The sequence below is a fragment of the Sus scrofa genome, chromosome 14 (genome assembly GCF_054392235.1).
Source record: "Sus scrofa isolate SSC_HxYL_T2T_F1_AM1 chromosome 14, Sscrofa_HxYL_maternal_Yorkshire_Landrace_v2.0, whole genome shotgun sequence".
NCBI lineage: Eukaryota > Metazoa > Chordata > Mammalia > Artiodactyla > Suidae > Sus > Sus scrofa.
Window position 1 is genome coordinate 26,836,032 of NC_139396.1, and position 12,186 is coordinate 26,848,217.

At 58.6% G+C, this 12,186-nt stretch overlaps 1 protein-coding gene across 1 annotated transcript; it reads right to left on the reverse strand.

Moving 5' to 3' along the window:
• Nucleotides 1-7,347: 7,347 nt before the first annotated feature.
• On the reverse strand, nucleotides 7,348-11,187 carry LOC146396431 (uncharacterized). The gene is made up of 4 exons (XM_084997527.1): nucleotides 10,970-11,187; nucleotides 10,307-10,505; nucleotides 9,010-10,055; nucleotides 7,348-8,757 (listed from the first exon to the last, which is right to left on the reverse strand). The coding sequence occupies exons 1-4, from the start codon at nucleotides 11,129-11,131 to the stop codon at nucleotides 7,483-7,485; spliced, it is 2,682 nt and encodes an 893-aa protein (XP_084853653.1). The 5' UTR covers nucleotides 11,132-11,187; the 3' UTR covers nucleotides 7,348-7,482.
• Between the last annotated feature and the right edge of the window lie 999 nt (nucleotides 11,188-12,186).

Here is a 12,186-nt window from a genome sequence, read left to right on the forward strand (position 1 = left end):
CTCTAAGCAGATCCGTGCCCACACGTCTATGTGCGTTCGAGTGCACCGGTGCCTTGAACTTCTGCTGCTGGTTTTGCTCCCTGGGGAGGTGGTTGAAGCAACCTCTCCTCCTGTCTGCATGAGGGCAGGTACAAGACGGCTGCAGAAGAAACAGGTTGAGAGAGCAAGTCCCTCCGCCCCAGCGCAACGAGATGAGACCTGGATGGGGCCCCTCAACCCGAGGAATGAGCCCATTTGCTTTGGTGGGCATGTTTAAACCATGACAACCTTGTCATTCCTCAGCTCTGGGAATCAGGAGGTTCTTGACACTGTGCAACCACATCCAAGAATGAATGCGACCCTGCACTTGGTGAAAGGGCAGATACTGCCCAGAAGTGCACAACCCCCCCTCCCCCGCCGTCAATCCAGCTGACTTTTGGACGGTCCTCTAATGGTTTCCTGGCTCTCGGAGTTCCCATCGTGGCTCAGCAGGTCTCGCCCCTGACGTGTATCCCTGAGGCAGCGGGTTCGATCCCTGGCCTCATTCCAAGGGAAAAGGATCCGGCGTGGCCGTGATCTGTGGTGTGGGTCCCAGGTGCGGCTTGGATCCCCTGTTGTTCTGGCTGTGCTGGAGGCCGGCAGCTCTGGCCCCGATCCACCCCCTAGCCTGGGAACCTCCATATGCCATGGGGGCAGCCCTCAAAAGACCGAAGACAAAGGACAAAAGACACACAGAAAAAATCTTTTCTTTCTTCTCAAGGATTGATTCATAATAATTAGCTTTATTTGTTAACTTGTGCTTTTGATTACTTCCCTAATCAATAACTACTTTATTTTTTTATTTTTATTTTGTTTCAACGTTCTAAAATTTCTAGGCTCAAAACACGGAGTGAACTATACCATAAATGATATGAAACAGGAGGAGCAATTGGACACACCTCCAAAGAGAAATCCAGAGAGGGGAAGGAGAGTCCATGTCAGGAAGGGGAGCAGGGGGATGGGGTTTTGGGGGAGCTGATGGGGAGGGCACTGGCAGGACTGAAGGGGACCATGGGGAATGTGGCTTTGGAACCAGACTGAGGGTTCTTGAAAGAGCCAGGCCAGGACGTAGTCCAGAGGGTGCGGGAGCAGTCAGGGCAGTTGCTCCCAAAAGGGCTGCTGAATGATCCTCGGGCCCTTTGTCGCCGGCAGAGGCCGGGGCAACGATGCCGTCCACCACAGGGAAAGGCACATCAGTGTCTGGGGATGCGGCCAGACCCACACCAGATGCCCCCTGCAGGGCTGGGGAGTGTTCCTGTGGACCTGAGCCTCCTGGAGGAGGAGCAGGATCTTCATCCTGCCCGAGAGGTGAGGCCTCATGAGAGCCTCGTCCTCCTGGAGGAGGAGCGAGATTGTCATCCTCCCCGGGGGGTGAGTCCCCATGAGGACGTGAGTGTCCCTCTGAAAGAGCCAGAGGTCCTCCCTGCCCAGGTGCTGAGTCCTCCTGTGGTCTTGGACCTCCTCTGGGGGCTGCTCCAGGGTCTTTCCGCTCGGCTGGCGTCTTGGCCTCGGATTCCAGGTCTCCTGCTGGAGGTGTGAGAGAGGAAGAGCTTTGGTGCCTGCCCGCCTTGCCATGTGCTCTTCCAAGGAGAGCAGTCTTCCCAGAGCCTTCCCGACAGGTCCCAGCCAGCACCTGCTGGCTCTGCTCTCCTGCAGGCGGGGCGTGTGCCTTTGTCTTGGCTCCTGGCCCAACACCATCGTCTGGGGACTCCCCGCTGTGCGGCCCACACCTCAGCTCCCCCCACGTGCCCAGAGCCCCGGCCCCCTCTTCTCACCTTCAGGCTGGGCCTCAGGGGGGGCCAGGCCTTCCAGGGTTGTCAGGCTCATGTGGACGGTGTCTTCATGGCCACAGCTGGCGCTCCTGTGCTCCCCACCAGCCCGGCAGAGGACCCCGGGGAGCAGTCTGTGTGGAGGTTCCTCGGGTGGCCTTCTGCCTTCCTCACCCTGTTCCTGGCGGGTCTCGGGTGGGGGACTCTGCAATGACAGTGAGCGTCAGAGGGCCCGGCCCCGAGGCGTCAGAGCCCTGTGGGGCTGTGAGCTTCTCGCTGCTTCTTCTGCCCCCTTGACCTTCTGCTCCCAGATCAGGGGAGGCCTTGCCTGCTCAAACACCACACCCCTGCCACTCACCAGTGGCTCCCCCCTGACCCGGGAGGAACGAGAGCCCCCTGGAGGGCTGGGGGTACCGCTTGCACGCAGGGCTCGGCCCTGACTCCACACCTACCGCCCTCAGCCCCCTGCTTCTCCCCAGCCAGCTGGGTCCCGGGGTGTGGACAGGCCCTGCCCAGCAGGCCTCCAAGCCCACATCAGCCGGCTCTTGCTTGAGGTGGGCCCACCCCTCACCACCTGCGTCTGCACAAAGTCATCCAGGGAGGGGGCTTGGGGCTCCCGTGTGGGCTCCGAGAGGTCCCTGCCCTTGGCTGGAGCTCCCTCTTCCGGTGGTACCTCTGGGTCCCTGCGGGCAACGGCCCATAGGCGTTCGCCTCGCGTTCTCATCCAGGTTCTGCAGGCTTGGCAGAGGCCATCTCTGCCGTGATGACGCCTGCGGCCTCGGCCTCGGCCTCGGCCTCGGGAGAGCGGGATGCAGCAGAGCCAGTCCATCCCTCCTCCATCCTTTCCTGGACTGGACCAGTAGGTGCCCGGCTCCCCAGGTTCCAGGTTCCGTTGGCCTCTGTCGCCAGGGAAGTGAGGTCACTTCCTGGGGTCCCCCCAACGGGCCTTCCTCCTTCCCCATGTCTCCCCCAGGGTCCCTCTGGGCTGCTCCAGCTCCCCTCCCCCACCAACCCCATGGTCTCGTGCTGTGAACAGCGGTCTTGGGCATTTGACAGGGATGGCGGTGACTCTGCGGACTGCCTTGGGGAGCATGGTCCTTGGGATGCTATAGGCTCTTGCAATCCAAGATCAAGGTGTGTCTTGCCATCGGTTTGTGTCCTCTTGGATTGCTTGCATCAGCCTCTTGGGGGGTTCCCAGGACGGGTCTTGCGTCTCTCTAGGGAGGTCTCTTCCTCAGTCGTCTATTCTTTGGGAGGTGCCGGCAAATGGGATCGTTTTCCCGATGTCTCTCTGGGAGCTCTCGTTCCCAGGGTATAGAAAGGCAGTTGATTTCTGTGCCTTCATGGTGCCTCCTGCGACTTGGCCCCATTCACTGAGGCGCTTTCACCGTTTTCTGGGAGCGTCTTGAGGGGTCTGCGGGGATAGGATCATGTCGTGTGCGGATAGGGATCCCTTGACTTCTTCCTTTCCCATGAGGATTCCTTTTGTGTCTTGTGCTTCTCTGAGGGCCCTGGCTAGCTAGGACTTCCAAAACTATGTCGACTAGGAATACGACCTCTAGCACAGGACTCTGCACATGCCGAGGGGGAAGCCCTGAAAAGACAAACAACACCAGACACACGCACACACCCAAAGTTGCCTTGTTCTCCAAGTCGGATTCCTAAGCATTAGCTCTCTTTAATTCTGTTTGCATTTGAAAGCCACCCCTGTGGCATAGGGGAAGTACCCAGGCCTAGATGGCATCGGAGCTGCAGCTGCTGGCCTCCCCCCCTCCACCCCCGCCATAGCAATGCAGGATCCGAGCCTCCTCTGGGACCTACACCACAGCTCACGGCAATGCCGGATCCTTCACCCACGGAGTGAGGCCAGCCATCACACCTGTGTCCTCATGGCTACTAGGCAGGGTCCTTACCACTGAGCCCCAACGGGCACCCCTCATAGCAATGAACTTTCCACCTCGACATATGCACATATTCTCCTTCCTAATAGGAAGAGCTTCTTTCCAAAAACATTGGCTGGAATTCCCACTGGGGCTCAGTGGGGTCATGATCCAGTCGTGTCTGTGGAGGCACCCATTGGATCTCCATCTCTGTGCAGTGGGGACAGGATCTGGCATTTCAGCAATGGTGGTGTAGGTCACAGGTTCACCTCAGATTCCATCCCTGGCCGGGAACGTCCATATGCCCCAGATGCAGTTGAGAACTCTCTCTCTCTCTCCCTCTCCCTCTCTCCCTCTCTCTCTCTCTCTCTCTCTCTCTATATATATATATATATATATATATATATATTTATATACACATATATATACATATATATACGTATGTATGAATGTACACACACACACACACATATACATATATCCGTGTACATACATATATATACATATATGTATGTATGTTACATGTATGATACTTTAAATATAGACTGGTGTCATGCCCCTGTTGGTGGGGCAGAATCAAATGGGACTAGGATGCGTGAGGATGGACGCTTGAGCCCTGGCCTCACTTCAGTGGGGGTCAGGGTTTGGGCATTGCCGGGAGCTGTGGTGTCGTTCACAGTCGTGCCTCGGATCCCACATGTCTGGGGCTGGGCCTGTGGCTGTGGCTGTGGCTGTGGCTGTGGCTCTGGCTGGCAGCTGTAGCTCCAATTCCACCCCTTCCTGGGAACTTCCACATGCGGTGGGTGTGGACCCTCCAGTGCAAAAAACAAACAAACAAACAAACAAACAAAAAACCTCACCCAAACTCAGGAGATTATAGAAAAACTACTGGCCATGAGGAAGACTTGGAAAACTCGGGCGGCTCAGTTCTCGACTGAGGTTTTGGCTTAGGACAGACCTCCACTCCAAACTCCCAGGACCTTCCACCGTGTAGGACCTCCCACCTGGGCTGCCCCGGCACGGACACTCCCCAGTGCGCAGTGAGCAGACACGCTCGTGGGCCCCCATGGGAGCCCAGCAGCCTGAGGGCTCCGTGGACACCAGGGGCTGGCCTCGACGGGCCTCCCTCACCCTGCAAGGGGGAAAAGCCTGCCAAGGCTTTGGCGACCATTCCTTTAATCCCGGGCCGAGGGTGAAGGTCCCGACTCTCTCGGCTGCCCCTGAGAAGCAACTGTCTGTCCTGCGAAGGGCCCAGGTGGGACGGGACGTCCTGGGAGTCTGGCTTCGTCTGCCTCCGCTCGTTGCTCGCAGCTTCAAGCTGCCGGGGACGTCGCTCTAGTCCGCAAAGTTCTCATTACCAAAAGGGACCCAAACAGCCTGTGCTATTGGCCTCACTGGTTTGTGGAGGGGATCAAACGATGCTGTGGGTGTCATAGGACTCCGACCAAGTCATCATCCACTGGGAGTTGCCGTCGTGGCTCAGTGGTAACAACCCCGACTGGGATCCAAGAGGATGCAGCTTCGCTCCGTGGTTCAGGATCCGGCCCTGCCGTGAGCTGTGGTGTAGGTCGCAGACGTGGCTCAGGTCCCCTGTTGCAGTGGCTGTGGTGGAGCCCGGCAGCTCTGGCTCTGATGGACCCCCTGGCGTGGCCACATCCACATGCTCAGGGTTCGGCCCTCAAAAGACAAAAGACACACCAAAACATCGTTTCTTTCTGCTCAATGATTGAATTCCTTGTGATTTACTTGTTTTATTGTGGCTTTTTTTTCTTTCCTAACAAGAACTACTTTATTGTTTGATTTTTAGTTTCAAGGGTCAACTTGTAGGCTTCAAACGTAAAGTCAAGTATACTACAAGCGAGACCGCAAAGGTCTCCTTCTGCGCTTCCAGGCCTACCGGCCCCCTCACCACCCGCCTAAGCAGGCCTCTTCCAGGGCTGCTCCCCCGGGCGGCCCTGCCACGTTGCCCTGCCCCCTCGGCCTCCATGGGACCCTGGCTCCTGCGGGATCTCGTCGAGCCCTTCTCCATGCCTTCGTTGCCTCTGCCTGACCCTCCACACTCGGCTCAGCACCCGCTCGTCCGCTGGGGGCCTTGCCTGGCTGTTTGGCCTCCTCCAGGAGCCGTGAGTGTCACAGGCCCGGAAGGGTCCAACCTGTCAGCCGTGGACGAGCTGGACTGCCAAGGGGGAGCCCTGGGTCCTGGCTGGAGGACAGAGGCTGTATCAGGGTCCGGAAAGCCTCGCTGTCCCTCAGCCGTGCCACCACCCCACAACCCCTGCCGGGGAGGAGGCACACAGGACCTGCTAGAGTGGCCCCGCTTTCGGGCCCAGGGTTTGGGGAGGCAGAGATCTGGGCCATCTCTCTCCCTCCTCCCATTTGGTATTGGCAGTCTCGCTTGCTTGCTTGCTTGCTTTTTTGTTTGGTGTCACTTTCCGTCTTGCTGTCTGTCCTTTTAGGGCCACAGGGCCAGGCACATAGACGTTCCCAGGCTCGGGGGCTAATCAGCACTGGATCGTTTAGCCAGTGAGCGAGGCCAGGGATGCAACTTGCATCCTCATGGATACCAGGTGGGTTGATTTCTGCTGAGCCGCCACAGGCACTCCTTAGCTTTTTTCTATTTCTCTCACTGTTTTTTTTTTCTTTTCTTTTCTACTTTCTTTCATTCTTTCTTTATCTGTTTTGCTTTAGAGGTCCGCACCCGGGGCATCGGCGGTTCGCATGCTAGGGGTCGAGACGGAGCTACAGCTCCTGGCCACAGTCCCAGCCCATGCCCCAGCCACAGCCTCGCAAGATCCAAACCTCCTCTGCGACCTCCACCCACAGCTCATGGCAACGCCAGATCCTTAACCCACTGAATTAGGGCAGGGATCGAGCCCACAACCTCATGGGTCGTAGTGGGATGCGTTTCCACTGCGCCAGGAGGGGAACTCCTGTTTTCACCTTTCAAGTTTGGTATGATATGCTCTAAGCAGATCGGTGCCCACACTTGTATGTGTGTTCGAGTGCACGGATGGCTTGAACTCCTGCTGCTGGTTTGGCTCCCTGGGGAGGTGGTTGAAGCAACCTCTCCTCCTGTCCGCATGAGGGCAGGTACAAGACGGCTGCAGGAGAAACAGGTTGAGAGAGCAAGCCCCTCCGCCCCGACGCAACGAGATGGGACCTGGATGGGGCCCCTCAACCCGAGGAATGAGCCCGTTTGCTTTGGTGGGCATGTTTAAACCATGGCAACCTTGTCATTCCTCAGCTCTGGGCATCAGCATGATCTGGATACTGTGCAACCACATCCAAGAATGAATGCGACCCTGCGCTTGGTGAAAGGGCAGCTGCTGTGCACAAGTGCACAACCCTCCACCCCCGCCGTCAATCCAGCTGACTTTGGACGGTCCTCCAATGGTTTCCTGGCTCGCGGAGTTCCCGTCGTGGCTCAGCAGGTCTCGCCCCTGACGTGTATCCCTGAGGCAGCGGGTTCCATCCCTGGCCTCATTCCCAGGGGAAAGATCCGGCGTGGCCGTGATCTGTGGTGTGGGTCCCAGGTGCGGCTTGGATCCCCTGTTGCTCTGGCTGTGCTGGAGGCCGGCAGCTCTGGCCCCGATCCACCCCCTAGCCTGGGAACCTCCATATGCCATGGGGGAAGCCCTCAAAAGACAGAAGACAAAGGACAAAAGACACACACACACAAATCACTTTTCTCTTCTCAATGATTGATTGAGAATAAATAGTGTTATTTATTAATTTGGGCTTTTTATTACTTCCCTATCAATAACTACTTCCTTTTCTTATTGTTATTTTGTTTCAAGGTTCTAACAACTCTAGGCTCAAAACACAAAGTGAACTATAGCATAAATGACATGAATCAGAAAGAGAAATTGGACACATCTCCAAAGAGAAATCAGGAGATGGGAAGGAGAGTCCATGTCAGGAGGGGGAGCAAGGGGATGGGGTTTGGGGGAAGCTGATGGGGAGGGCACTGGCAGGGGCAGAGGGGACCTTGGGGAAGGTGGTTTTGGAACCGGGCCGAGGGTTCTTGAAAGAGCCAGGCCAGGACCTGGTACAGGGGGTGCGGGAGCAGTCAGGGCAGGCACTCCCAAAAGGGCTGCTGAATGCTCCTCGGGCCCTTTGTCCCCAGCAGAGGCCAGGGCAACGTTGCCATCTAGCACAGGGAAAGGCACATCAGTGTCCGGGAATTCGGCCAGAGCAGCGCCAAGTTCCCCCTGCAGGGCTGGCGAGTGTTCGAGTGGACGGGAGACTTCTGGAGGACTAGCAGGATTCTCATCCTGCCCAGCTGGTGAGTCCTCGGGAGAGCCTCGTCCTCCAGAAGGATTAGCCGGATTTTCATCCTGCCCTGCAAGTGAGTCCACATGAGAGCCTCGTCCTCCTGGAGGAGGAGCAGGATTTTCATGCTGCCCAGCAAGTGAGTCCTCATGAGAGCCTCGTCCTCCAGGAGGATTAGCCGGATTTTCAACCTGCCCGCCACGTGAGTCCTCCTGAGAGCCTGGTCCTCCAGGAGGAGGAGCAGCATTTTCACCCTGCCCAGCTGGTGATACCTCCAGAGAGCATCGTCCTCCAGGAGGATTTTCCAGATTTTCATCCTTCCCGGCGGATGAGTCCTTCTGAGAGCCTTGGCCTCCAGGAGGAGGAGCAGGATTTTCATTCTGCCTGGCTGGTGAGTCCACCTGAGAGTCTTGTCCTCCAGGAGGAGGAGAAGCATTTTCCTCCCGGCCAGCTAGTGAGTCCTCCTGAGAGCCTGGTCCTCCAGGAGGAGGAGGTTTTTCATCCTTCCAGGCTGGTGAGTCCTCCTGAGAGCCTCGTCCAACCGCAGGAGAAGCAGGATTTTCCTCCTGCTGGGCTGGTGTGTCTGCATGAGAGATTCGTCCTCCTGTTGGAGGAGCCGGATATGCATCCTGCCTGGCTGGAGAGTTCTCCCGAGAGCATCGTCCTTCTGTAGGAGGAGCAGGATGTTCATTCTGCCCGGCTGGCGAGACATCATGAGAACCTCGTCCTCCAGGAGGAGGAACAGGATTTTCATCCTTCCCATCCCGTGAGTCCTCCTGAGGGCCTCGTCCTCCAGGAGGAGCACCAGGATTTACAACCTGCCCGGCTGGGGAGTCCTCCTGAGAGCCTCGCCCTCCAGGAGGAGGAGCAGGATTTTCATCCTTCCCGGATCGTGAGTCCTCCTGAGAACCTGGTCCTCCTGGAGGAGGAGCAGGTTTTTCATCCGGCTCAGCTAGTAAGTCCTCCTGAGAGCCTCGCCCTCCAGGAGGAGGAGCAGGATTTTCATCCTTCCCGTCCCGTGAGTCCTCCTGAGGGCCTCGTCCTCCAGGAGGAGCACCAGGATTTTCAACCTGCCCGGCTGGGGAGTCCTCCTGAGAGCCTCGTCCTCCTGTAGGAGGAGCAGCATGTTCATCCTGCCCGGCTGGTAAGACATCATGAGAGCCTCGTCTTCTTGGAGGAGGAGCAGGATATTCAATCTGCCCCGCTGGGGAGTCTTCATGAGTGCCTCGCCCTCCTGTAGGAGGAGCAAGATGTTCAACCTGCCCGGCTGTAGAGACATCATGAGAGCCTCGTCCTCCAGGAGGAGGAACTAGATTTTCATCCTTCCCGGCTCGTGAGTCCTCCGGAGAGTCTGGTCTTCCAGGAGGAAGAGCAGGATGTTCATCCTGCCTGGCTTCTGAGTCCTCATGAGAGCCTCGTCCTCCAGGAGGTGGAGCAGGATTTAAATCCTGCCTGGCTGGTGAATCCACCTGAGAGCCTTGTCCTCCAGGAGGAGGAGAAGCATTTTCCTCCCGGCCAGCTAGTGAGTCCTCATGAGAGCCTCGTAATCCAGCAGGAGGAGCAGGATTTTCATCCCTCCCCGCTCGTGAGTCTTCCTGAGAGCCTCGTCCTCCAGGAGGAGGAGCAGGATTTTCATCCTGCGTGGCTGCTGAGTCCTCCTGAGAGCCTCGTCCTCCAGGAGGAGGAGCCAGATTTTCATCCTGCAAGGCTGCTGAGTCCTCCTGAGGGCCTCGTCCTCCTGGAGGTGGAGCCGGATTTTCATCCTGCCCGGGAGGTGAGACCTCAGGAGGCTCTGGTCTGCCTTCAGGAGGAGCAGCAGGTTGATCCTGCCCATGAGTTGAGTCTTCATGGGGGCCTGGTCCTCCTGCAGGAGGCGCCTTGGTTCCACCCTGCCCGGGTGGTGACACCTCAAGAGGAGCTGGGCCTACTGGGAGAGGAGCAGAGTGTTCATTCTCCCCGGGAGGTGAGTCCCCATGTGGACATGAGTGTCCCTCTGAAGGAGCTACATTTCCTCCCTGCCCAGGTGCTGAGTCCTCCTGTGGTCTTGGACCTCCTCTGGGGGCTGCTCCAGGGTCTTTCCGCTCGGCTGGCGTCTTGGCCTCGGATTCCAGGTCTCCTGCTGGAGGTGTGAGAGAGGAAGAGCTTTGGTGCCTGCCCGCCTTGCCATGTGCTCTTCCAAGGAGAGCAGTCTTCCCAGAGCCTTCCCAACTGGTCCCAGCCAGCACCTGCTGGCTGTGCTCTCATGCAGGCGGGGCGTGTGCCTTCATCTTGGCTCCTGGCCCAACACCATCGTCTGGGGACTCCCCGCTGTGCGGCCCACACCTCAGCTCCCCCCACGTGGCCAGAGCCCCGGCCCCCTCTTCTCACCTTCAGGCTGGGCCTCAGGAGGGGCCAGGCCTTCCAGGGTTGTCAGGCTCATGTGGACGGTGTCTTCATGGCCACAGCTGGCGCTCCTGCGCTCCCCACCAGCCCGGCAGAGGACCCCGGGGAGCAGTCTGTGTGGAGGTTCCTCGGGTGGCCTTCTGCCTTCCTCACCCTGTTCCTGGCGGGTCTCGGGTGGGGGACTCTGCAATGACAGTGAGCGTCAGAGGGCCCGGCCCCGAGGCGTCAGAGCCCTCGCTGTGAGCTTCTCGCTGCTTCTTCTGCCCCCTTGACCTTCTGCTCCCAGATCAGGGGAGGCCTTGCCTGCTCAAACACCACACCCCTGCCACTCACCAGTGGCTCCCCCCTGACCCGGGAGGAACGAGAGCCCCCTGGAGGGCTGGGGGTACCGCTTGCACGCAGGGCTCGGCCCTGACTCCACACCTACCCCCCGCAGCCCCCTGCTTCTCCCCAGCCAGCTGGGTCCCGGGGTGTGGACAGGCCCTGCCCAGCAGGCCTCCAAGCCCGCGTCAGCCGGCTCTTGCTTGAGGTGGGCCCACCCCTCACCACCCGCCTCTGCACAAAGTCATCCAGGGAGGGGGCTTGGGGCTCCCGTGTGGGCTCCGAGAGGTCCCTGCCCTTGGCTGGAGCTCCCTCTCCCGGTGGTACCTCTGGGTCCCTGCGGGCAACGGCCCATAGGCGTCCGCCTCGCGTTCTCATCCAGGTTCTGCAGGCTTGGCAGAGGCCATCTCTGCCGTGACGACGCCTGTGGCCTCGGCCTCGGCCTTGGCCTCGGCCTCGGGAGAGCGGGATGCAGCAGAGCCAGTCCATCCCTCCTCCGTCCTCTCCTGGACTGGACCAGTAGGTGCCCGGCTCCCCAGGTTCCAGGTTCCGTTGGCCTCTGTCGCCAGGGAAGTGAGGTCACTTCCTGGGGTCCCCCCAACGGGCCTTCCTCCTTCCCCATGTCTCCCCCAGGGTCCCTCTGGGCTGCTCCAGCTCCCCTCCCCCACCAACCCCATGGTCTCGTGCTGTGAACAGCGGTCTTGGGCATTTGACAGGGATGGCGGTGACTCTGCGGATTGCCTTGGGGAGCATGGTCCTTGGGATGCTATAGGCTCTTGCAATCCAAGAGCAAGGTGTGTCTTGCCATCGGTTTGTGTCCTCTTGGATTGCTTGCATCAGCCTCTTGGGGGGTTCCCAGGACGGGTCTTGCGTCTCTCTAGGGAGGTCTCTTCCTCAGTCGTCTATTCTTTGGGAGGTGCCGGCAAATGGGATCGTTTTCCCGATGTCTCTCTGGGAGCTCTCGTTCCCAGGGTATAGAAAGGCAGTTGATTTCTGTGCCTTCATGGTGCCTCCTGCGACTTGGCCCCATTCACTGAGGCGCTTTCACCGTTTTCTGGGAGCGTCTTGAGGGGTCTGCGGGGATAGGATCATGTCGTGTGCGGATAGGGATCCCTTGACTTCTTCCTTTCCCATGAGGATTCCTTTTGTGTCTTGTGCTTCTCTGAGGGCCCTGGCTAGCTAGGACTTCCAAAACTATGTCGACTAGGAATACGACCTCTAGCACAGGACTCTGCACATGCCGAGGGGGAAGCCCTGAAAAGACAAACAACACCAGACACACGCACACACCCAAAGTTGCCTTGTTCTCCATGTCGGATTTCCTAAGCATTAGCTCTCTTTAATTCTGTTTGCATTTGAAAGCCACCCCTGTGGCATAGGGGACGTACCCGGGCCTAGATGGCATCGGAGGTGCAGCTGCTGGCCTCCCCCGCTCCACCCCCGCCATAGCAATGCAGGATCCGAGCCTCCTCTGGGACCTACACCACAGCTCATGGCAATGCCGGATCCTTCACCCACGGAGTGAGGCCAGCCATCACACCTGT